Source organism: Aphelocoma coerulescens, chromosome 1A (genome assembly GCF_041296385.1).
Source record: "Aphelocoma coerulescens isolate FSJ_1873_10779 chromosome 1A, UR_Acoe_1.0, whole genome shotgun sequence".
NCBI classification, from domain to species: Eukaryota; Metazoa; Chordata; class Aves; order Passeriformes; family Corvidae; genus Aphelocoma; species Aphelocoma coerulescens.
The window spans coordinates 36,246,224-36,271,353 of NC_091014.1; the positions used below are offsets into that span (position 1 = coordinate 36,246,224).

The following is a 25,130-nucleotide window of genomic DNA, read 5'->3' on the forward strand; positions in this document are numbered from 1 at the left end:
GGGCGGGCGGGGCGCATGGGCGGCGCGGGCGGAAGGCGCCCGTGTCCTTCCGGGCCGCGGGCCGGCGCTGGCGGCGGCGGGAAGGCTGAGCCTGGGCCGGGGCCACCGCCATGGACAGGTGAGGGATGGCGGCGGCCGGAGCCCCCGAGCCGGGGCCGCGCCTGCTGTGAGACGCGCCCGGCGGCGGGGAGCGGGTGCGCACGGTGCGGGCTGCGGAACGCAGCGGGCCTGCAGCGGCTTCTGAGCGTACCGGAGATTTTTTGTCTCCCGGGAGATTTAAGTCTGGCTGTTGCTTCTTGAATATGTCTTTGGATTAACCGGGAGCTGTGAGTTGCTCGGGGGTCGCGGGGCCGGGCCTTTGCCAGGCCTGCTGAGGCCGTGCTGCCTCCACAGCCCACCGGGAGCGGGTCCTCTGCTCGGAGTAACTGGGAATGGGTACTTTCCCTTTGCAAGACACGCGAACTTTCCCAATATGCGGTGATTGCGTGTGTCCGACGGAAAAAATCATGTAGTGAAATCATGCCATTCTTTCAATTTAATTTTTCAGTTCAAAATAGAATTTCCTACTGTTGTATCTTTTAGTAGCTTTTTTTTTTTTTTTTTTCCTAAATAATAGAAGGTTAGTTATGGTGTAGGAGGAACGAAGTCTGGGGTTTCAGGCAAGCTCGTTTCCCTGAGCTAATAAGCAATGCCAATTTCCACAGAGGAAGCTGCACATCAGTAGTAAGATTGGTGATGACTTAACACTTCAAGTTCCGTGGTTGTGGAGTTACTTTGGCACGACAATAAGATCTTGGATGTCCTGCTTGAATTAACTTGCTTCTTTTCTGTCTGTGTTGCTGTTTTGTAGAAATGGTTTTGAAGACATGCCGTCCCCCCATGATGCAGAGATGGCCAGACCTGGACGGAAGCAAGGCTCTCAGAAAAGGGTTTCTAGTATCCTTTTTCTGTAAAGAATTTTTGTCTTTAACTGCTGTGTTCACCAGGTGTGTATATTTTTAATACTGCTTTGATTTTCCTGGGTTATGAACTCAGGTGTTTGTCTACCCAGAGAACTACATGAGCTATAGCTGGCTCCATTTCTGAGCTTTTGGAAAAGAAAAATAAGTTTTCTTCATTATATCTTAATTTTATGGTTTTATGCTTATTTGTAGGTATTGTAGTATCAGAGTATTATGATGATCTAGTGTATCTTAACTTTCCATCCACTGTAACAGCAAGAGTAGTGCACAGATTTAAATTTCCAAAGAAATTTTCCCCCCTGCTTTTTTACAATAAGGAAACCACCCCCCATGTAGTTTGACATGTAAAATAATGGTATTTTCATGGTTATGATAGCAAAGGAATGCAGTACATTTGCTTGTTCTTCTGGGTTTTGCATTTAAAATAAAGCTAGTGAGATATTTGCCCTGATGATATTGTGAATCAAGATGTTTCTGAGCACTAATAACACAAGCTACTGAAACTTTTATACAACTACTTCTTAGTAAACCATACCTAGAGCACTGAACGTGGTTGCTGACAGGAGGGAGGACAGTAGAGCAACAGACCACCTGGAACCAAGAGTGAGAACGTTTTTAAAAATGCATCCAGACTCAGCTTTTCTTGTTATGGTTAATGTAGCATAAAGCAGCTCCTTGTGGGGCAGAAGGATTCTCTTCGATCTGAGCCATTGTGAGGAGTCCTAGGCCTGTTGTGTTCTGTATTTCTGAACTTCACTTTGTGGTGTCCCTTTTAACCCTCCAGCTTTTAAGGTTCTGATGAAACATTTTATGACCTAACTCAGGCTTATGAACAGGACTTGAAAAGACAAGATGTGTAATTTTCATAACATCTGAGTTATGGCAAAATACTTTTCCTTTCCACCCAGTCACAGTCATTTAGAAAAGATCCAAAAGTATGTTTAGGAGAGTGTTTCTTAACTTGTTTATTAACCAGTTCTTACATCCCTGGATGACACTATTGGAAACATGACGCCCAAAAGCCAGTTTCTCCCCCGAACTCCTAATTCATTGCTTCACCAGCCAGGTAAGACTGCGTGCTTGCTTACTATTTAGTAAAAGGATTTATGTGCTTGGACTTAATAATTAATAACAATCCATAAGAAGGACATGGATGTGCTGTAATCCAGTGAAGGCCCACAAAGTTGATTAGTGGGTTAAGTGTCTGACGTACAAGGAAAAATTGAGAAGAGCTGGGATTGTTTATCCTGGGAAAGAGGTTGGGGGATCTTGTAAATATATATGAATACTTGATGGGAGGGAGTAAAAAGAGAGCCAAGTTTTTCTCAGTGCGCAGTGAAAAGTCAAGAGGCAATAGGCACAGCAACATATACAAGGAACTCTGTTTAAACATTAAAAAACACCCCCTTTTTTATTGTAATGGTGGTTGAATGCTAGAACTGGTTGCCCAGATGGTCTATGGAGTCTCTATCCTTGGACATAACTAAAGCTGGACAAGGTCCTGAGCAACCTTTTCGAAAGATGTTAACACACCTTTGGGCTGCCTTTTGCTTTAAGGGTTTGGGGACCTATTTCCAAGAAAGAGTGAGTGGAGATGTACTGCTCTTTATGCTCGTGTTTAAACACAATGACCTCTAGTAACTGAGGATATGTTGCCTATTTGGTGTATATATACAACCTGCTTTCAGGCTTCTCTCTGCACTTCATAAGTATTTCAGTCTGTTAAAAAATTCTTTTGGAGTCTCTGGATAGAGCACAGTATGTTAAATACTTTTTCTTTTCAGAAAAGCCTCCTTCTCTTTCAGGTGCTGCATTACATCGGAGCTCCGTGAAGCCATCAGATATGTCTGCTATCCTGGGAACAGGAGGGAAATTTCCTCTGATTCTACCAACTTCTGGACTTTTTGGCAATCTGTCAATGGTAAGATGGTTAGAGAATCTTTTTATCTTTCGTCCCTGTGAAACATAACAAAGTTTAGTGTTTCTCTGTTGTTTGCTCCAAAGACAAACTGTGGGTGCTACAAGCTTGCTAGTACTGCTGTTGCTGTTTACTGATGGTGTTATTTATTACTGTGCTGTTCTTTGAGATGATGCAGTGAGGAATAATAGAGGTTTTTAAGGACTTTCCAAATACACCATGTGTGTTAAGCTAGTGTTCATAACATCGGCTTGTGACTACAAAAATCCTGACTTTGCTTGTTTACAAATTCTTCAAAGATAATTTTTTTATGTCAGCAAGTTAAAACTTCAGGTTTTCTCTTATTTTAGCATTCTGCAGTATTAGGCTTCACTAGGGTGTTGAACTTTAGACTTCAAAGAACAAGCTCTTCTGATGACTTCTTAGACAACATTGATTATCTTCTACTGCAATGTCTTTGGAAAAACACTGATTGGAGAAGTTATCAGTAGGATCGTCTGAAGTATTTTATCTCCATTTGTTTTTAAGCTAACTGAAAAGAAGTTTTTCTGTATGTGGATTTTAATTCATTCTCCTTTTTAGTTGTTTCTGTGGTTTGATACAGGTCATTTGTTTCTTTATAAATTATCAGCTGCTGGGGCCTAGTTGATCAGCATGTATACAGAGCTCTTAGTATTGGTAACTTTTTCTCTCTTTAGAGCCTCCTGTAACTAATGTTTTGTGAGTGGACTGCATTTTAGGTTGGAGTTTAGTGTTCTGCCTTGAATCCAGTTTAGATTAGCAGGGGAAACCTGTGACTAGACACAGGCTTTCAGAGGTGTGTGACAGAATAAAGGACTTTTGCTTGTGGAAATTTGCTTGCTTGTTGATAGGAACACACATCGGCCCTTTTTGTGCTTCCCACAGAGACTCAATGTGATTGTGCTGAAACTGTGGTATTTTTGCTCTGCAGTGGGAGGGCTATGGCATTGGGTTCTGGTTGGCTAAAGGGCAGTAATGGCAGAGGCAAGAGGAATACTCTGAGTAGAAACTGGGCCATAAAAGGAAGAACAACAGGTATATGTGTACAGTTTTTAGATATGCTTAAGAGACTACTAGTGCAATGTCATCTGGTTCTGTGTTTTTGTACTTGTATGGGTGGGATTATTTTAAGAATCCAGAAAAAAGAATCAGCCAATGGCACATCTGTAAGTCTTTGTATAGTATTAACTGCTGCTGAGAAGGCAATTGCTGGCATGGAAACACATCTAGGAAGCTGTCCTGTCAGTGCAGTATATGTACAGTCAGTCTCCTCTTTTGGTCATTCTGCTGCTCTGTTGTTGGATATGTTATCAAATACCTCCTCTGAAATGCTCCCCACAAAATAGAGGTTTTGTCTTTATTTCCTGCTTTAATATTCTTATACTTCCTATTACTTTAAGCATATTGCTGCATTTGTCAAATGGTTTTGAGCAATTCACCAAGAAGGTTGATGACACCTAATGGTTGATTTATATTTTAGGCATTTTGCTTAACTTTTCACAGTTGTTTACAACTTGGTCAATTTTATTATCCTTTTACTTTGAAAGATAAGCATATAGCATAATAGAATATGAAAATTTAGAGAGATTTATTTGTTTTAAGATAAAAAGTGATGCGTGTTCTAAAGTAAATGGTTTTACTCCTATTTGTTTTAGCTTCTGTTTTAGTTATTTTCAGAAAAAAATGGGAATTTTCTTTTTCCAGATTAAAATTTAACTTCTCAGAGCTGTTTGTTAAAGGCATAGCTGTACTTTATCTAAAGGCAGTTATTTCACTATTAATTTTTTAGGATTCTCTGTTTATATACCATTCATATAGAAGGAAAAAAGGCATAGCTAGGCTTGTAATGTCTGAGATAACAATTTACTTCCTTTATGTTCTTGTTGTGGTTTTAGTTGGATGAAAGTAGCTGGACAATGGCACTCTCACCTCAGCAGACAGGAATGTTTGTAAACGCAGACATGTCCAATATGACAGAAGATGTCACTATGAGTGCTGTATTGTTGCGTGAGGATGATCCTGGGGAAGCTGGTGAGACAATCTGAAGTTTTACTAACAATTGACCCCAGTTCTGATTTGCAGGGTATAAATACATGTTTCCTTTTTTTTGTGTATTTTCTGAATTATTTTGCTGGTATTTCTCAGTGAAAAGCAGTCTAGTTTAAAAAGTTTAGAAAATTATGCTGTTCCAGTTTATTGGAGTTTGGTGAGTTGGTGCTTTCTCTGGAACCTGTTCTGATGGAACAAATGGGATGCTCTAGTGATGTGCATCGCAAACTGGATTAGTTTTGTGGAGATACACAAAGGAGTTTGCTGTTGAAACTCTTGCAGATGGCATTTTAACCCCAAAAGTTGTATAACTGACATAGCTCAGAGCTTCTGTATATCTTACTATCTTAGCTGATAAATTCTTCTGACTTCTTGAGATAGTTCATATCATCATTTAAATTTGCAAAAATGAGATGTCTTGTCATCAGAAGGATGTTTTTGTAGTCCGGTGGGGACTTTTTTGCTGAGTTGTGGCTGACTAATATGGCTGTTTCTTCTTATATCTGTCCTAGCTACTATGAGCATGTACTCAGACTTTCTGCATTCTTTCCTGAAGCATACATCAACTACCATTTTTGGTCTTGTGGATGAGTATGAAAATATTTGTAACAATCAGGTAAGTAATTTACTTGGGTTTTTATTTACTATGTTTTGCATTCTCTTCCCAAAGCAGCATTGCTGCCAAGTCACAGTGCTTAACATACATACTTTAAATCTTCCATCTTACAAGTCATTGAACACTAGCATTGAGTAGCATCTCGCTTTCCTCAAACACTACTTTGGCACAGCAATACCCATGGTGTAGTTTGCTGAATACGAAAATTGTCATCTGGCTGCCATGCCACTGACAATGTCAAGTGGCAATAAACACTAGCAGATGTATAAATGTTTTTGCTAATGTTAATAAGATGGATTAAAATGTACTTATTTCTCTCAGATATAAATAAATGAAATCATTGTATTCTGATGCTTTAAGCTTTCTGATACATTGCTAACAAGCTGGGAGTAGAGGGCTCAGCATTAGCTTTAAGATGTCTGCTTTTAGACACTTTTTGAGTTCTTTATATGACTGGTTGTTGACTAACAGTTCAGGATTAGCAGGATTGATAGTTTGAAAGTAAGAAATTATGATTCTTCTGTCAATAAGTGTTGATCACGAGATGTACAGATAAGTTTTCTAAGAGATTTCTTACCTGTGTCTATGTTAAGAAAATGTCTTCTTGGTAGAAGGTTGCTAGCCCTCTTTTGTGCAAATTTATTGTGGGGGCTGAGTTGGAAAATGCTGAGATCTTTAATGAGGTTGTACCACATCATGTGCAGACAAGAGAAAGAAAATAAATGTGAACTTAATTTTTATGAGATGATGGAACCCCTGTTTGAGAACATGGATACCATCTACAAGGTCAGGGCAGAACTGAGTGTTTGTTTTAAGCAACGAGGGCAGTATGTTACCAAGGAGGTACAAGAGTACAGTGGAGGATGCTGCTCTAAGGTGTGGCTTGGATGCTGCTGCTGGGGTTTGGGGTGGAGGGACAGCCCTGAGCTATCATGCAGTCCCTCAGCTGTACCCTGAGATTCTGCCCGGAGATTCCTAGCAGCCGTAAACTCGTCATGTTTTCTGAGGGGTAACAAAGGAACAGAAGACTGTGCTCCTCTCTTGCATCATGATGGTACACCTCTTTCTTTTCTCCAAATCTGTTGTTCACCTCCCATTTGAAAATGGATGAATATATTGATGCCTGACAAATTGGGTACACCTAAAATGTAAGAGTTTGGGGCTCTTTTTGGAAGTAGTAACAGCTCTAGAACTAGTTACCAATGGAAAATACTTTATTGTCTAAGTTTTCTTCATAATAAATAAAGGAAAAGATAGTAGAATTTCTTTGGGGTGCTACTGTAAATTATGTGGTAATCAGCAGATTGGGTTCCCTCATTTAACAGAGCTAGAAAGAAGGAAGTGTCTTTCAGGCATGAATAAATGCATAAATGCTATCACAAATACCAGCAGGGCTAACTTTGTGTTTGATATTGATGTATGTAGGAAAAAAAGTTGGGGATTTTGGCGGCTTGTTAGTGGGTTTGTGTGGTTTGGGGGGGCGGGGGGAGAAGGGAGCTTCCCCACAATGGTTGCCCTCTCCCTACCAGTCTTTTGGTGCTTTTCAATTGTGCAATGTAAGCTGTTTTTATCCTGGGTTTGTACAATGTGTTACAAAACAAAGCCAGTCTGTTTGTTTATATCTTCTAGTTTATGTTAATATTATTTTTATTACTAATTCAGGAGATTTATGATAGGGAGTATTGTCTACCTATTTGAAGAGATGGTAATCAAACCCATTTGTTGGAAACATTCAGGATAATGAAAAGATTGCTGTAATGGCTTAGGAAAAAAAATACACTGGGCATATCAATTCTGTATAAATTATGGCCTATATTAACTCTGTATAAATTATTTCCCTCAGGTGAATATATTAGGGAAAATAGTTTATCGGGCAACTCCTGGACAGCAGAAGTTTTCCAAAACTGCCAGTGTCTTGTGGCTTCTCAAGCAGGAGATGGTAACTTGGAGACTGCTGTCCTCACTTTATAGGTAATTCCTTTGAAAAGCACACTACTGCATTTTTGTAGTGAGATGACTTTCTTGGATATATTTTTTTATGAGTTTATAAATAGGAAGTTAAGAAAATAAGTACCTATTAATAAGATGTTTATAGAACTAGGTTCTAATATATATGTCTATTCATTATCTATTTACAAAAAAGAAAGTTGTAAATAGGACTATTCTTATTACCTTTGCAACTTCTAGTATTTTTAAGAACATTTTTGTAGAGTTTTTTTAAGCATTTTTACTTAGGCATTTTGCTAAATTTTCTCAGCTTTGTTTTAATCTTTAACATTTTGCACTTTTATTTCTAGAGACAGAATACAGTCTGCACTGGAAGATGAAACTGCATTTGATGTCACAGTAAGCATGAACTCTTCTGAGGTTTTTTATAAGTGATATAAGAAGCTAAATAAGTAAAATATAGGTTAAATGCTTGTATTTTACTTTTACAGTCTCAAAGTGGCAACCACTCAAAATTCAAAAGTGAAAAATGAGACTGATTTTTATCAAGACAGTTATTATTTCATCTATTGTGAAGAGTAAATAAATATTCAGTTCTAAAGAGAGAATGCTAGTGTAAAAATTATTGTAAACTATTCTTTGTTGTATTTCTTCAAATATCCTGAGGTGGAAGGGATGCACAAGGATCGTTGAGTCCTACTCCTGGCTCTGCACAAGACAACCCTAATTTCACTAGAAATAACTATATATTTATTTTTAAAAGCTGCATCAATATCTATGATGTTTCCATAGGTCAGAGATAATTTTGCTTTGCATAAAAGAAGTACATGTGGTCTCAAGCTGTCTAGCCTTTGGAATCCTGATTCCAATTTATCTCAAGAGAAAGCCAAATTTTTTATCATTCCTGTTCAAGCTGTAGTCATCTTGGCTATGTCAATAGTGTGTTTCCAACCTTTGCTGCCAGAATATGCTCAGGAAGACGAAACAATAAGTAAAGTAACTCTGCCATTGTAAAATTTATGACTGCAGCTCCTCTAGGATTCCCACTGCTAAGTTGTCAGTGTTAAACACTGTTGTGCCAAAAATACCCAGTTTCCTCCTACCTGTGTTTTTTAGGAAAATGCATCTTCTGTTCTCTTTTTATTGCAAGTCTAATGAAAGCTAAATTAATGCAGGAGAGCAGATAGAAGGATCAGGGCTCTGGGGTTGGTATTTTGTTTGTTTGTTTTTTACACTTTTTAATGTTAAATGCATGTATGACCTCGAAAAATGTCACCTTTTTAATTTAAAGTAACAAATGGATTTAGGCTAATATGCAGGCAGTCAAGGAATCAATTAATCTACTGTGTAGAATCTTTCTGTGGTCATATACTGGTAAATTATATTCCAAGTCTTATTTTTACAGTTTTTAGTGTTAACTGGATGTAAAAGATCAAATAAAACAATGTATAAGGCATTTATTTTTTAAAAATAGGGAGGGGAGAGATAGCATAGCACACTTGTAGCAGGTTTCTGAATTAGTATGTGTTTGGTTTGGTATTTCTGGGTTTGTGGTAGTTTTCTTTTCCATGAAGTAATAATCAGCTTTTTCTTCAATAGGTTTTAACTGCTAGTGAAAAAACGACTGTAGACAACTTGTTTCAGAAAGATTCACTTGTTCGACAAAGTCAGGTATGATAGAAAGTTTATAATAGAATGAAAATAGATTAAATGTTTATAACAGTAATGCTCTATGCACTTTTTGGGGTTTTTTCTAATACTTTTTTTTAAATATCCACTCAAGCGTGTATTAATTGTGTGTATAAAAATGATGCTCTTTAGTTGCTAAAGATCAGAAAGGTTTTTCAGGCTGTTTCGGAGAGGATGAAAGGCTGACAGCTGTTCCCATTTGCAGCATCTGTTACTGTTGATGGTGATTGATAAGCTGTTAAGTAGCACTGTAGTAAACTGCAGTATCCAGTGAGAAATAGAGATCAAGTGCCAACCACATTCATATTGGATACTTAAAATGCAAGTGGAATAGTCTTCTGGATCTGTCAGCTTTTTGGTTGCCACGTCGATAACGAGTGGATCCAGAGATGAGAGGAAGGCAGTAAAAGTATTATTTGTTACATGGTTGTTTTAAAAATGCAATTTAATTTTATTCCAGCTGGTGGTAGATTGGCTAGAGAGCATTGCTAAGGATGAAATTGGGGACTTCTCCGATAATATTGAGTTTTATGCAAAAACAGTATATTGGTGAGTTCAGACTTTCTTTGATTATATACATTTTCCCATCAAGTGTAAGATTCACAGTCACAGAATCACTCTTGAAGTGGTTTTTTAAGTTGTTCATTCACTTCTTTTCTTTAAATTCATACATGTAAAAATTGAGATTTCTTACCCATCCACTGAAGTAAATCTCAGAAATCAGTTAGTGCCTTTTGGGAGGCAAGGATGAAAGGAAAAACCATCAAACCAACTTAATTTAATCTTTGTCTGGCTTTAATTTTTGCCTGTTTAAGTTCTTATCACTTTGTGTCATTCACCAGAAGCCATTATTGTCACCTTTATTATCACTGATGGGATTTATAGGAGAAAGGACCAAAGACTACCTTTCATGCTAGATGCCTAGAATAAACCTGCTTTTAATGGCTTTTGGAATTATATGTTTATTCTAAGTTAAAGTTCTATCCTAGACTGACTTTATAGTGAATGCTAATGGGAAAATTTGCTTATGCAGAAATCAGTTCATAGTTGAATACATGAATGATTGAAATAACAGATGCTTTTAAAAAAAATCAAATACATGTGCATTAATTCTACTATTGTACTTGTTGTGAAATGTTGCATTTTCACAATACTAGCAGAGTCCATTGCTATATCAACCAAAGCAACTGTCTTTTCTTTAAACATATTCCATGTAACAAAATATATCTTTCAATATTTGTCTTATTAAAAGGTGCTTGCTAAAAAAGCCATTTTTCTGTAAAACATTTCACTGCTTTCAGGGATAACACACTGCACACCCTGAAGCAGCGACGGTCAAGTACATACATAGGAAGTTCTCGTCCTCTGGTAACAGAGTTGGTAAGTATTATATAAAAATAAGGCTTGGCTTCAGAATGGGCTAGAGAGAGTATATATGCTATCCTCACAGATTCCCACCAAATCTTAGATAGTTATGCTATTTAAAAGTAGTTGTAGTACTTAAAAATTGGTACAGAAATTGTGAGACAGAGCACCTCAAAAATTCTTTTCAGGATCACTCTGGACTTGTGTTTTCTTTCAGCGATTGCTTCCATACTCCTATGACCCCTCACAAGTACTTGTGATCTATTTGGTGAAGTAAATGGCTTTATTATGCCTTTTTATATCTGAAACAAACTCATGTTCCTAACCAGAAAAGCTTATAAAAGTATTAGGGTGTCCTTAGAGATAAAGGAATGCTGTCTTTATGCAGTAACTAGTACAATGAAACCAAGTCCTGATGCAATACTTTGGGAGCTCTATAATGAAAGCTAATAGGAGAGAAGTCAAGGAAAGAAAGGACTGTCCATTAGAAGAAGGTGATGAGCTGCCTCAGCGACAGCAAAGCACCCGCACAAGATTAATTCAACTGGGGAGTGATCTGAGGTATTGATTGGCTTTAGAAAATCACTTAGGATTAAATGGAAGCAAGTGCAGTTGTTGTGAAAAACCTTCTCAGATAGAAGGTGGAGGAGGAGAAAGTCTGGTAGGCAGATAGATGGAATGGTTGAGAAGAGCTGGAAGATGAGAAGTTTGGGGCAAATAACAAGGCAGTGGAGTAAATGAATTGCCATGAGTCCTTCTGATAGGGGCAGTGACAGAAGAGGAATAAAAGAAATGAGAGGAAAAACAGAGAAGTATCATGCTCAATATTACATGGGTTGTACAGATTGTTGTGCCAACAGGAAAAAGTGACTCCAAATTATAAAACGGGGAAGGACGTTAATGGAAGAGACGTACAGGCATTGTGTAGATGAGTGATGACTTTTTCCTTGCAGGATCCTGATGCTCCTATTCGACAGAAACTGCCACTTGATGATTTGGACCAAGAAGACGATGCAAGGTTGTTGAAGTATCTCTTCACACTCATCAGAGCGGGAATGACAGATGAGGTAGTGTAACTTTTAATTAAGCATAAGTATCTTACTGTTAAAGCCAGTGAAAAGCTGTATACTAAAATGTCTGTTTAAATTTGGCTTGTAGTGATACAGTTTTCAATTTGTTGTCAATACTGACTGCCAAATTAGCATTTTAACAAAACTTGCTTTTAGTTAAGTAATTTTGGGTGTACAATAGATTTTATGGAAAAAATGTAGTTTTGGGGGTTTGGGTTGTTTGACAATATTTTTTCACTGTTGTGGTTTGATACTAAGTACTGCCAGAAAAACACACAGAATGCTTTAAAGAGCTTCCTAATTGTGTCTCTAATCATCAGTGGATTATCCAACATGTATATATAATGACATTTGAGTAATGGGGAGGAAAGGGGATTTGAGATTCTCGTGCTGAAGACTTTAACTGAGGAGTATGGTTACTCGCTCATACTCTGTTCCAATATGGTGCACATCTGTTCATTTTCTGATGATATGGGAACATGAGCATGAGCATATTGCTGCAGGACAATGTGAGTACAAATTTGCAGCTTCAGTTGGGGTTGGGAAGGCTAAGTGAACTGGGAAAGTCGATGACTGCATGAAGACATGGATTAAACATCTAAGCAAAAGGACTACACTTTACACTAAACTTACCAGAATGATGCATAACAGCTGTTTAGGTAACAAAGATGAGGCTGTAGCACATTTCTCATGTTGCTGTAAATACTGACTGAGAAACTAAAAATTTCAGTGAAAAAAATTTGATGACATTTACTTTGAAGTCTTCGAGGTGTTTTAAGATCCTCTGTGCTTATTTTTCACATAGCAGAATCTCTGCATAAATTAACTATTTTAATAATATTCACATTATTAAAGAAGAAGCTGGAGGTTTTCCTACCTTGAAGTGTGTTGCTGAGAAAATGCATTATTTTTCAGGCACAGCGCTTATGCAAACGATGTGGTCAGGCCTGGAGGGCTGCAACTTTGGAAGGCTGGAAATTGTATCATGATCCTAACATAAATGGAGGTATCTTCTCCAAAGTGCATTTGAGACTCATATAAAAATACTAAGATCTCATAGTATCTGTTTGTGGCAAAGAGAAATAGCTCTTTCTTTTCACCTTATGAGCCTTTTTTTGGTATCTAAAATATTTTATCGTGTCTGTTGAACGTGTAAAAACTAACATGAAATTTTAGTTGAAGGTATGAGTTCATTGAATCCATCTAAACATACTAAAGCCACTTTCTTTTTTAGTTATACATAATCATTAGGAAATAGATGTCTCAAAGTTCTGTACAGGTCTTCTTCACCTCCATATAGTACTTGGGTCTTTATTTTCTTAACATCTGACTTATGCCACCTAGCACACATTTTGTTGCTTACAAACTCAAACTGGGCTATATATCCAGCTTCAGAAAGGTGTACTAGGACTTGACTTCAGCAAATGTAAATGCAGGAAAAATAGATGCTTTTAAAATACTTGAAAATTGTTAAACTGTCTTTCTTCTTGGTTCCTTGCACACAGTTCCCCATTTATAACACAGTATCTCACTTTTCTCTATGTTCAGCACATGGCAAGATTTAGCAAGGACAAGTCTAAGTGTTTATAGCTGGGTGTGGAAGGCTTAATGCTTTCCTTCTTTCAAATGCTGATAGCCTGTCGATTTTATCTGCATGCCACACCACTGTCATAGCTTTTTTTGAGTCTACATACCTAACCTGTTACAAAGATTTGAATGCCCATGCAGATGCATGCAAAATGGCAGCACTGAAGAAGTGACATTTTTAAGAAGCCTTGATTAAGATATAATTTTTTTTCCCTTAACTTTGTTTTTTATCCAAATGTAGACACTGTAGATATGTTACAGTCTAAAGAACTATTTTTTTAAAAGCTAGATAGCAGCCAAGTTTTTAAATTACTGTAACTTAGAGATGCAAATTCACCAAACTAGCAGAAAAGCCACTTTGCAGTCCAGTCAAAAGCATCAAAATGCTTTAGGAAGAGTTCCAAAGGGATTGAAATTGGGTTATGGAAAGTGGAAAGAAAATTGGCTTTACCTGTTACTGCATTCTCTTTTCTTTATAATACTTTTTTCTCTTTTTCCTTTCCTCCCTCTTTTTTTTTTTTTTTTTTAATTATTCTTTGCACGTAGGAAAAGAGCTGGAGCCTGTTGAAGGCAATCCATACAGGTGTATTTGGAAAATAAGTTGTTGGCGCATGGCTGAAGAGGTAAGATAATGCTGGTTTGCTTTATTTTAATACATAAATTTGAACTTTTCTGAACTCTGAAGTGGGATTTTAAGTTAACATACTCACTCTGTGTTTGCTGCTTAGAGGATTTGCAATTAATGTTTCTAAGAGGACTTCTGAAATACCATATTTATGTATTGTGAGAAATCTACATAATCAGCACCACTTTTTCAGGAAATATCTGCCTTCTTTTTCTGTTTGAAAGTAAAACCACTGACACTGACTTTCATCTTGACTTAATTGAATGGGAAAGAGAAAACATTGCTTTCTTTCCAGGTCAGTGTAAATTTTTCAGATAAATTACAAGGGGATGCTAATGAAGGGAAAGTCACTTGCTATTCTTATTTTGACTCCCTATGTATCCTGTGATTTTCCAGCTTTTCTTGGAATCTCTTAGATGGAACATTTTGCGATGAATTAATCTCTAATAAAATGTAAAGTGACTAGAAAACTTAAATGCTTTGCAATTAAAAGTTTGGCTGTTTTTACTGTTTATTTTAGGAGCAGTTTAATAGATATGAAAGAGCAATCTATGCAGCCCTGAGTGGAAACCTCAAACAGGTAAGTCAAACCCCCTAGGTAAGCAGTGTTCAGTAGCTGTGCATTCCATTCTCATACGTGACAATGATATCATCAGAAATATTGCAGTTACTGGTTAGTGTACTTTTAAAGATCTAGTAAACAGAACAGTACCAAACATTGCTGCTTTAGTAGACATGCTCTTTGTAGTACTGACATGACTTAATTAAAGATACAATAGAATTTTCGGTCAAGGAAAGGCTGCTGTTTAAGGCAGTGACTACTCTGCTTTGGTGCCTGAAAATCTAATCCGAAATTATAGTTGTTCTGTTTGGGTTCTGATGTTTCTTCATCTCTTGATAATTTTTGCTCTGTTTTTTTGATATGTAGCTTCTTCCAGTTTGTGATACCTGGGAAGATACTGTTTGGGCATATTTCAGGGTCATGGTGGACACTCTAGTTGAGCAGGAAATACGAACCTCAGTAGTAACTGCAGAGGAGATGGAAGAGCTCCCTAGAGATTATTTAGAAACAAAGTAAGTTTCAAGTAAAATTATGCTCCTACACTCTACAGAGCATCCTGTATGATCTGTCTGGAATATTCAACGTTTTTTGTCTTTTCTTTCCTGCTTTGAAGCTGGACTTCAGAAAAAGTTTTTGAAGAACTTCAGGCAACAGACAAAAGGGTACGTAATAATCACAGTGTTTCTCCTCACTGCTTACCATTTTTAATTAAGGTTCTGCTTTTTACTGCACTATTTAATGAAATGCTCAAATATGCACAGTGACTAATTTGTTTCATATTTTCTACCTCTGTGATGTGTGACTTCTCAATTTGAATAGGTTTTTCTATATGCTGCTACCTCTTAACAGTGAAAGTGATACAGGTTTTGTGTTGCCCTGTATCTGCCAAACTAGCTGGGTGTGCTAAAGAAACAGATGACTGATAAAGTCTCAGTTTGAGACAAATTTAGGAAGAAGATGCTCTGGAATGAACATCCCCTCTAGAAGCTAGATTTTGGCACTCCCTCCCCCGCCGATACAAAAGGAGTTTCTTGGAGGAAAGTGAAAAAAACTAACAAAGTGCTGGCAGGGCACAGGAAAAATGAGTAACTGTTAAAGTAATAAACCTTCCCGATGAAGAGAAAGCTGGTGGATTTAGAGTCCCCTCTGTAGCTGGCTCAGCTCCAATGTCGAAGGCCGGGATGCCATGTCCCCACAGCCTCCCTGCAAGTCCACGGGGTCCAGTGACCTGGTTCTCGGATCACAGCTAGGGCAAACAGTTCCAGAAGTAGTAGTAGTAGTTCTGGAGGATTTTGGTATGCTGGTATGGGAAAATTTCTTGCCTCAGCTAACAGGCTGGCTAAAAGCAGGAAGGTGCTCCCTCAGCTCTGCAGCGGTGAGAACGCGGGGGAGTGTGTGGGAGTCCTCAAACACAAACTGCGCTGAAGAATATGCCTGGCTTCTCTCCCCCTCTCCTGGACCCAGCTTAAAGCTGCAGGACCCATTTCTGGGCATAAACAGACAATAGGGAAATACAGTATTATCATAAAATCACCCCAAGACAGAAATGTTGTCAGACATACAAAGCAGACAGAGTAAATCAACTATTTAATAGTTCAATAAAATGTTCAAGATCAATTACATTCCATTTTCTTCATAGGAGGTTTGTGTGCATATTTCACAACAAGCCTTTCAAAATTTAAAAGCATATTTGCTTAGACTGTAATTCTTTGTTACTTTTAGTACCCAAAATACTCAGTTCATGTAAGATGGGGATATATAACTTACAGGTTAATTTTGCAGTGATTAAATTGAAACTACACTTAACTTCTATTTGATGGAATGGACACGTAGCATTTATCATATTGCTAAGACAAAGACATGCTGTCAGCCACAGATACACCCAGCTGCATTTGCCATTGCAGCATAGTGCAATCCACACCATAAAGCAAATTTACAGGTGTGTTTGGATTGCATTTCATGCATTAATGCATTCATTCCTGTGGGGAGACAGTGGAATTTCTTCCTGAAGCAACTTTCATGGGCCTTTTCTTTAAGGATTTATACACATTGTTGCTTCTTCTGTGATTTTGTAAATCTTACCTGTACCATCATTGTTTATTCTCCCCTTCAGAGCAAAAAGCCCTTAGTTTTGGATGTCTTCCATGACAGTTTAACTGTACAGGTCTATATTTCAGTTCTTTCTTTCAGTTTGTCAGTGTTCTTGTAATTTTACATGGAGATAGCAAGTGCCTTTTCTCTTGCTCTTTATGAAGAATACCCTTTGAAATAGGATAGCTTTCTTCACCTGAGGAGCCTTTGCTTTATTTATAAGTTTGTTTTCTTCATACATTATGCTTGAAGATTTATTCAGAGTTTGAATTTTCTTTTTTTGTCTCCAGAGGGTTATAGAGGAGAATCAAGAACACTATCATGTGATTCAGAAATACATTATACTTGGAGATGTAGATGGTAAGCATTTCTCTAAGTGATTTTTTTGTTGTCAGCTGACTACATTATTTTGAGTGACCTTTCCAGAAACTTCTGTATGAATGGATTTTTAGAAGCACACAGTAGGAGAACTGAGTTAAACCTATGCTCTAGTCAAGAACTGGAGGGACAGTTTGGCCTACAAGGTAGTTTTCAAAGAAGTAATGAAATCATGTAAATATGTCAGGATACATGCCAGACTATAGCTATAACTTCTTCTGAGAAATGATAGAATACATACAGTACATTTTTAAGCCAGACATCTACATCTTTCCAAAATTGTTGCTGTTCTGTTTTGTTGGACTTCAGAGGCTAAATTACATTTATTGAATAGATGCATAATTTTGAAATATTTCTTAGGGTTTTTTTTCTCTCCATGCTATGGCTAATGCAGACACTTCCTTGGTGGTTATAGGTTTGATGGAAGAAGTCAGCAGGTGGCTTTCCAAAGACAGAAGTGTGCTCCCAGGACACCTCCTTCGTTTCATGACACATCTTATTCTGTTTTTCCGCACTTTGGGTATGCAGACTAAGGTCAGTTCACTTGTCCTAGATTTGTTGTCATAGCAGTAGCCAGTCTTTGAAGTAGAAATGCTTGCGTGCAAATACATAGACAACATAGAGCGATGGTAAATTACTACCAGGCTGATGAGGAGCTGCATGCTTAAATAGAGTATTTGTTGATCTTGGAGCCTAAAGGAGAAAGGAGCATCCTTCTCCCTCCCAGCTGAGCTTAAAAATTGGAGTTTGAGGATGGTGGATTCTACTCAGAAGCCCTGTGGTGAGAAGGTCCTGAATCAAACTTCAGCGTTAGGCTGAGTCATGGTAGCCAAGATGTTTTGAATATAACCTATTCTTACAGACAGTTATTGGAACTGTGCCTATTGCTGCTGTAAGCTTATGAATGCTTTTGCTTGAGGCAATCAGTACCAGCTGAAATTTTCTTGTTATCTCCAAGTATAAACTAAGTATAGCCTACTACCTACCTGGCCTATTTATGCTAAATATGCAGATGTGTCACATAGCTGTAATTAACTCGTTTCTGACAATATCACAAGTAATTTGGGGCTCTCCTTTTCTACTGTTTTAAAATTTAGAAGACCTTATGTATGAGATAAGTTTTTGAATGTAACCTCTTTTGGCAAAAGATAAATGCATGTTTTCATTAGATGATTTAAATACAGCTCTGAGTTATTGTTTATTCAGACTTCCAATCACTGCTTGATTCCCTTGCGGAAATTTGTTTTGAAGTTAGTTTACATTTAGCTAAATAAGAGGAACGTGTGTGTGTGTGTATATGTATGCATACTAATTTTTTAGCCAGATAGAGTAGGTCTTTATGCTAAAGTGCAGTAGAACTAGCCATTAGCATATGTTTGACAGAGGGGACAAAAAATGTGCAATTTCCTACATGAATTCCCTTGTGGGAATTTAACTGTTGATTCTGCCTTTACAGTTTTGGAGTAGGTGAATTTATTGTATGATTACTCAAGCAACCCTAAGTAGACTTCAGGGGAAAGAGGCTGATATGCAAGCTTTTATGATGTTTATTATTTGTTGATTGTATAGAGTTCATATAGGTATATGCTTAGATGAAGGTCTTCAATTTACACATATAAAACTAAAATGATAATTCTTGACAGCAACAAACACTTGAGTCTTGGCTAAAGCAGTTTCAGGTGCTCAGGCTATACTGGTTGTTTAGCATAGGCTATTACAGATGAGTCAGATGATATTTATACCCTGTTACATTATCATTTTCTATAATAAAACAGGGCATGTAGTACACTGCAGTAGTAATCTATGTGCCTGACATTTTGTTTATTAATTAAAAAAATACGGTAAAATGGAAAGTTTTAAAAATCACGTAAAAAGTAGCATTCCGGTTAGACCAAAGACTATTATATCCAGTTGCTGAAAAAGAAAATCCTTGGAACACTAAAGCTTTGAAACAGAAGACATGCTTTTTTAATCATGCTCCAAGAGAAACAGTTCTTCCACTTGAGTCTGTTTGTGTAAATTACTGAAGCAGGAATAAGCAAATAACCTTGTGTCTGTTTTAATAGTGATACCCTGTAAAGTATCTTTTATTTTATTTTCCACATTATCTGACTTTAAATTGATTTTGTATTTGTTTGCAATAAGGAGGAAGTTTCTGTTGAAGTCCTAAAGACGTACATTCAGGTAAGCTTTCAGAAATATGGTTTGTTTTCTCTAATGTAATTTATATGTCAAGGAGGAAAAAAAGGAGACCTAAGGTTTCAGGATGAAAAGAGCTGTGATGCAGCTAATGCTCTCTTCTCAAGAGATACATGGAAGCTTGCATAATGCGCAAAGTGTCTGTCAGCAGTTCTTAAATAAGAGACAGTTTTATTGATCCTTGTTTAGAAGCTGAGCGGAATCTTCTTGTATCAGAATAAATTAATCAGAAATTCGTTACACATTTTTGGGTTTACTTAGTGTATGTTTTTACTTAAGTGTAAACACACTTAGGTGTTTACACTAAGGAATACAGTATGCATATCTATTATATATATTTATATATTAGTGGATATCTTCTATATATTTGCTTCTTAAATATTTGCTTCCCATTCTGTATGTTTGCTTCCTACTGTGCAGCGGTTGGTGTCTGAGAAGCACACAGATTTAATAGCATTTTATGTCAGCCACCTGCCCCCAGAGCTTGCTGTTGCTCAGTACGCTTTATTTCTTGAAGATGTCACTGAGAGCGATCAACGCCACCACTGCCTTGAATTAGCAAAAGAAGCAGGTGAGAGACCCTGATAGTCCAATTACCATTTTATATCCTGGGTTATTTTGTCTTTCAGTAGTTTTTGCTCCAAAACCTAGCTATGAATACAGTATTCTTTCCTTCCTGTGTCTCTCTACTTTGCGGGTAAATAAAATTAATTTGCTGATCACTTCTTCAAGTAGGTATATTAGGTGTGTTTTCATTAACCTGGAATTGATTAAACTAAATATCGCTGCTTCTGGGTTATGTCCAAACACACCAGGAAGTAAATGCCAGCTGCCTGTCTCAAATATATATTCTGAAGCTTGACATGACCATATTATTTCAGATAACTACTTATAAAAATACATACCTCTTTGTGGATTTAGGAAGGTTATGAGAATCTTAAATTTCATGGTGGGTTGCTTGCATTAATTGTAAACTTCCTTCCAGGCCTGTACATGAAACTAGAAAGGATTACAATGAAGCAAAGGATTACAATGAAGCAGCACACTGTCCATTGCTTGACAACGCCTCTGTGCCACTCAGAATACACAAAGAAATAGATTTCCTGCAGATTTCAATGTGTCTTAACTTCTCTTCAGTCATTTTTAAGTCATTTTCTTTTAAACTGGGCTAAGGTTTCAAAAATAAAACATCCTGCTTAAGCATCTGTAAAAGAACTATTCTGAGCTTTTCCTGGTACATTCCTGTCAAATCATAGTCTTGCTGTCAGAATTGTAGGAATCAGTGATCTTAGCAGATATATCTGTATGCTATCTTCAGCACAGACTGAAAAACTTGTTGGTTGTCTTATTCTCATATTTGATGTTTTCTGTTATACCAAATTTCATTCTTGTAGAATACCTGCAAAAGCTTACAAGCTTTATAAGCTTATAAGCACAAAAGCTTATAATTTATTCTGGCAATGTGTATGTGAACAGACTGATAAGAACCACCAGCAGTAAGCAATAAGATCAACAACTGGAGTCTGAAATTCGATTTGTGTCAAGTTTGAATTCATGATAGTTCTTACACTAGATAGTTCTCTTTTAACCCAGGTCTGGACGTTGCCACCATAACAAAAACTGTTGTTGAAAACATCCGCAAGAAGGATGCTGGGGAATTCAGTCACCATGACCACGTGCTGGACACAGGCACAACAGAGGTGAGTGCTTCACAGAGCAGATACTCCAGTTTGCAATCAGCTACGGAGTCTTTGACCATGTATGAGCCATATTTTTCTTCCAGCAGTGATGAAAATTGCTTTGAAAAAGCCTGTGAGGGAAATGTGCTTTTCATGTGACCAAGTGAGGACATTGCACTAATCTGTAACTCTGTTTCTACTTCTCCCTGCTCTTTGGGTGTGTGCTTATCAGCAGCCATGCGTGTATACAAACACTGAGTGACGATAAGGCCCATGAAATGACTGCAGCACCCTGTGTTGTAGCTGGGAGTAGGATGTTGTTGTAGCCAGTACGATTTATGAGGATTAGTACTTTAGATCTCAGATGTACCTTTTAAGATGCTGAAGTGGCATTTCTAGCTGCAGCAGACACTGCTTTTGCTGACAGTTTCCTTGTCACTGCTATTGAGCATTGTTTGGAGCCAACTCCGGTGCTTTAGGGACAGCAAGGTAATGTTAATAGCCTCTGTTCAAAGTAGTGTTTAGAAAGCAACTGATCATTTGCAAATTTGTGGCAGTGTTTTTGCTGTTCAGTACAGTTTAAGCTCCCTAAGATAAAAAGGTAGTTTATCTAACACAAGAGTTGGAAAGCTGTGGTTGCAGGCTGATGGCACCCCTGAAGATTATAGCAAGAGCTCCATAAAACATGTTGGTACAGTGTATTCATATTAAAATTTGAGGAAAATGCATCATAATACATAAACAGTTTTGAGAGGTGATGCTCTGAATATCTTGGGAACACTTAGAAATTAATTTTTTTTTCCAGATGGCAGAGATTTTATAAGCTTTTGAATAAAGCAATCCTTGTTACTATGTTGTAATGCTTTCCAAACTTGTGTATTTCCCTGACCAGATTTAATGTATGTTGCATCAGCTGTGTGCTTGAAATGGTGGTGAGTCTCTGTGTTGGTTTTTACAGGTGGATCAGCTGAAAATAGATGTAATTGACTGGCTCGTATTCGATCCTGCACAGAGGGCAGAAGCACTTAAGCAAAGCAATGCAATCATGAGGAAGTTCTTGGGTACTAAGCTTCACAAATATTGTAGACTTATTTTTAAATGTTGGTTTTGTTCTCATTAACTCTTGGCACGACATTTGATATAACTTTGAATCTAGTCTATTAAAAAGCATGGGTTTGCCAACTTAAGAAGATATGATATGGAAATTGCAAAGCTCTGATACCCGATTCACGTTCTCATAGCATCCAAGAAACATGAAGCTGCAAAAGATGTGTTTGTGAAGATTCCCCAAGACTCTATAGCAGAAATATATAACCAGTGGGAAGAGCAGGGAATGGATACTCCGCTTCCAGCTGAAGATGACAATGCTATCCGGGAACATTTATGTATTCGTGCATATTTGGTGAGTTTCAAAGATGCAATATTCCAAGTTATTGTTTAGAAATACTGGTGGCTTTGCCTTGGTGGTGAAAGCTTTGTCCATTTGATTTAACGTCTGATTCTTTGATGCATTAAAGCTGTATGTATAATGACATTGTGGTTACTAGATGAATCAAAAATATCCAAACACTGTTTCCAATGCAATCCAGGAAGCCCACGAAACCTTTAATGAATGGTTTAAACACATGAACTCAGCTCCACAGAAGCCTTCTTTGTTACCCCAAGCAAGTTTCACTGAAACAGTGGCCCATGAACATAAAGAAAAGAAGTATGAGGTAGGTAGAAGTCCATCTTACTGACTGTAAACTTCTATATTCTTGCTTTAGACACAGTCTAGTTTAATGAAACAGAGTAGAAGACGGTATCTCATATTATTTAAGGACTCTTGTAAATTATTTATAGGTTGAGAGAGTATGAGAGAGTAGAATAATAAGGCCACTGCACAATAAATTCTGGCTTTTTAATGACTCAGCTTTACATGAAATATTGTAGTAGTAAATATTCATTATAATGTGTTGTCAGTGTTATTAATAAATCTGAGCACTTCATTTTGCTATTAACTCTTTATTCTTGTATTATCACCTTTTGTTTTCTAAAAGATGCTGCAGTTTTGTTTTGACTGAAGTTCTTTTTGCATGTCTGGCCAGTACAAATATACCGTAATCAGTTAATACAAACATTTGTTTTCTAAGCATGGCGGAATAAGTTGTTTAGAATTATCTTCCTCTAGTGGCTTTGCTTCTGAACAACCTGTCTGATTCTCTGGACAGGGCATTAAGGAAAGGTAGAAACAGCTGTTAGCAGCAGGCTTTTAAGTTTCAGCCACTGGCTGAAGACTCTAATTTGAATTGGAGCTGCGTTGTCTGTTGCAGTCTGTTTTAAAATAGCCTTGGAAATTATCCTGTTCTGCAGTAGTTTATTTTTTGTTTCTTTGCCAGATGGATTATGGCATTTGGAAAGGCCTCTTGGATGCTCTTACAGCTGATGTTAAGGAGAAAATGTACAATGTGTTGCTGTTTGTTGATGGAGGATGGATGGTTGATGTTAGAGAGGTAAAATGAATTTTTGTATCACAATGCAGACCACAAAGCACAGATCAGATGCAGTTGTATCTTTGTGACATTTAGTTTGATGTGTTCCTGTTTAATTGGTTCTGGCCTTGCTGTGAGCATTTAGAGCTTGCTCCCCTTAGTTACCATACAGATCATGTCTGACAGTCCACTCCAGGCTGCTTAGGCCAGTTTTCTGCCTTTGACAGTACTAATTATGTGGTTATGCTGAGTTGCCTGTTAAAGGTAGATTTTCTTAACACTAGTATGTTATTTTTCTCTGGTAAGGATGCTGAGGACGACCCGGAGCGAACACACCAGATGATCTTGCTGCGAAAGCTGTGTCTGCCAATGATGTGCTTTTTGCTGCACACGGTGCTCCACAGCACGGGGCAGCACCAGGAGTGCCTGCGCCTCGCTGACATGGTCGCCTCGGAGCGCCACAAGCTGTACACGGTGAGTTAGGGAGGGCTGCAGGCAGCCTAGCTTACATTAAAAGCTCTGTGGGTTGGCTGTGGAAAAAGCTTCTATATAGAGAGGAAGACACCATATGTTCCTTAGCATTGTAAGTTTCTTTATTGCTTCCCATTCACTGCAGTAGTAAAAGGTTTCCTTGTGTTATGACTTAAGGAATCAAAGAGTTAACTTTGAAACACTGAGGATGATGAGCAGTGTTATGACAAGCAGTTCTTCTGATTACTGCAGTTACTAGTTTTTGGATGGGGGCTGTTGAATTTTAACTTCTTGATCTTAAAGGTCTCTTCTATGATTCTAAGTTTAGCTGTTTAATTGTAATTGATTTCTTTACTTCCATTACATTGCAAACACCGTATAAGCAGATTTTGTTTTAGAGCATTTGGTTTACCCCTAATCATCTTTGCCTCCAAAAGCCTGAGAAACACATCCCCAAAATGAGACAGAGCTATCTTGAGCCTACCTTCAGGTTTTGGATGCTGCTGCTAACTTCCTGTGCCTTACTAAATGTCCTTCTGAAATGCCTGATGATCACACTATCTTAAATAGAAATAAATAATCAAACAGAAAATTAGTAACTTAATTAACCACCACTTACTTTTTTATATCAGTGCTATTCATTTGCAAATAAATGTAACTTTATTATGTTTGGGTTTTTATTATTTATTCTTAGGTATTTTCAAAAGAAGAACTCCGAAAGCTTCTACAGAAGCTGAGGGAATCTTCTCTGATACTTCTGGACCAGGATCTTGATCCTTTGGGATATGAAATTCAGTCATAAGTTTTCATGTAGATAATTGCAGAAACTTCTGAGCATGGACATTCTGGTTATTAACAAAACAAAAGACCCCAGCAAAATCATTACTTGGACAAAGCATTCTCTTTGTGTGAGGTAAAAACCCCAAACCTTCAGATTTCAGTTTAAACTTGAAAAAGTATGACCAACTTCAGAGATGTTATTTGTTATACAACCTTTTTCATATTTTTTTCCTAATAAAAGTGCTTGAAAAAGAGAAAATGTCATTGTATAAATTTGGTGATTATGTGAATCTCCTAAAGCTGTTTGCTACATGCCAAAAAGAGCTACCCATAGACTGGAAACATTAGTTGGTAGTAAAATGTGCATTAATACAGCGGGGAGAAAGTGAGACTGCTGGAAGGTGTATGGAGAAAGTAGAGGAGAAGAAAACACACACTGGAGGAAAGGAAAACCAAAAAGCAAAAGTGAGGGGTTACTTCCAGCCCTTCAGAAGAGAAGGCAGCCTTGTTACATGGCTTTGTGCTCTTCTCCTGTACATTAAGAAGTTGCTAAAATGCTGATGAAATCCTGAACCACAGGAACGATGATCATACTTTGAAACCCCCGTTTGAGATTTTGTAGTTTATGTTGAAAGCTTGTCCTTTACACG

General features: G+C 37.5%; 1 protein-coding gene across 1 annotated transcript; it reads left to right on the plus strand.

The window, feature by feature from the left end:
* NUP107 (nucleoporin 107) lies at positions 1-24,831 on the plus strand. Its single transcript, XM_068998737.1, is given in 29 exon segments — positions 1-97; positions 100-118; positions 851-936; positions 1,939-2,028; positions 2,768-2,883; positions 4,797-4,932; positions 5,463-5,566; positions 7,410-7,537; positions 7,864-7,912; positions 9,113-9,184; positions 9,663-9,751; positions 10,504-10,582; positions 11,521-11,634; positions 12,553-12,643; positions 13,771-13,847; positions 14,370-14,429; positions 14,778-14,923; positions 15,025-15,073; positions 16,793-16,862; positions 17,296-17,414; positions 19,026-19,064; positions 19,500-19,650; positions 20,673-20,779; positions 21,717-21,819; positions 22,000-22,160; positions 22,348-22,473; positions 23,137-23,250; positions 23,536-23,703; positions 24,395-24,831. Coding segments are annotated over 29 exon segments (2,853 nt in total). The 5' UTR covers positions 1-15; the 3' UTR covers positions 24,503-24,831.
* The last annotated feature ends 299 nt before the right edge of the window (positions 24,832-25,130 follow it).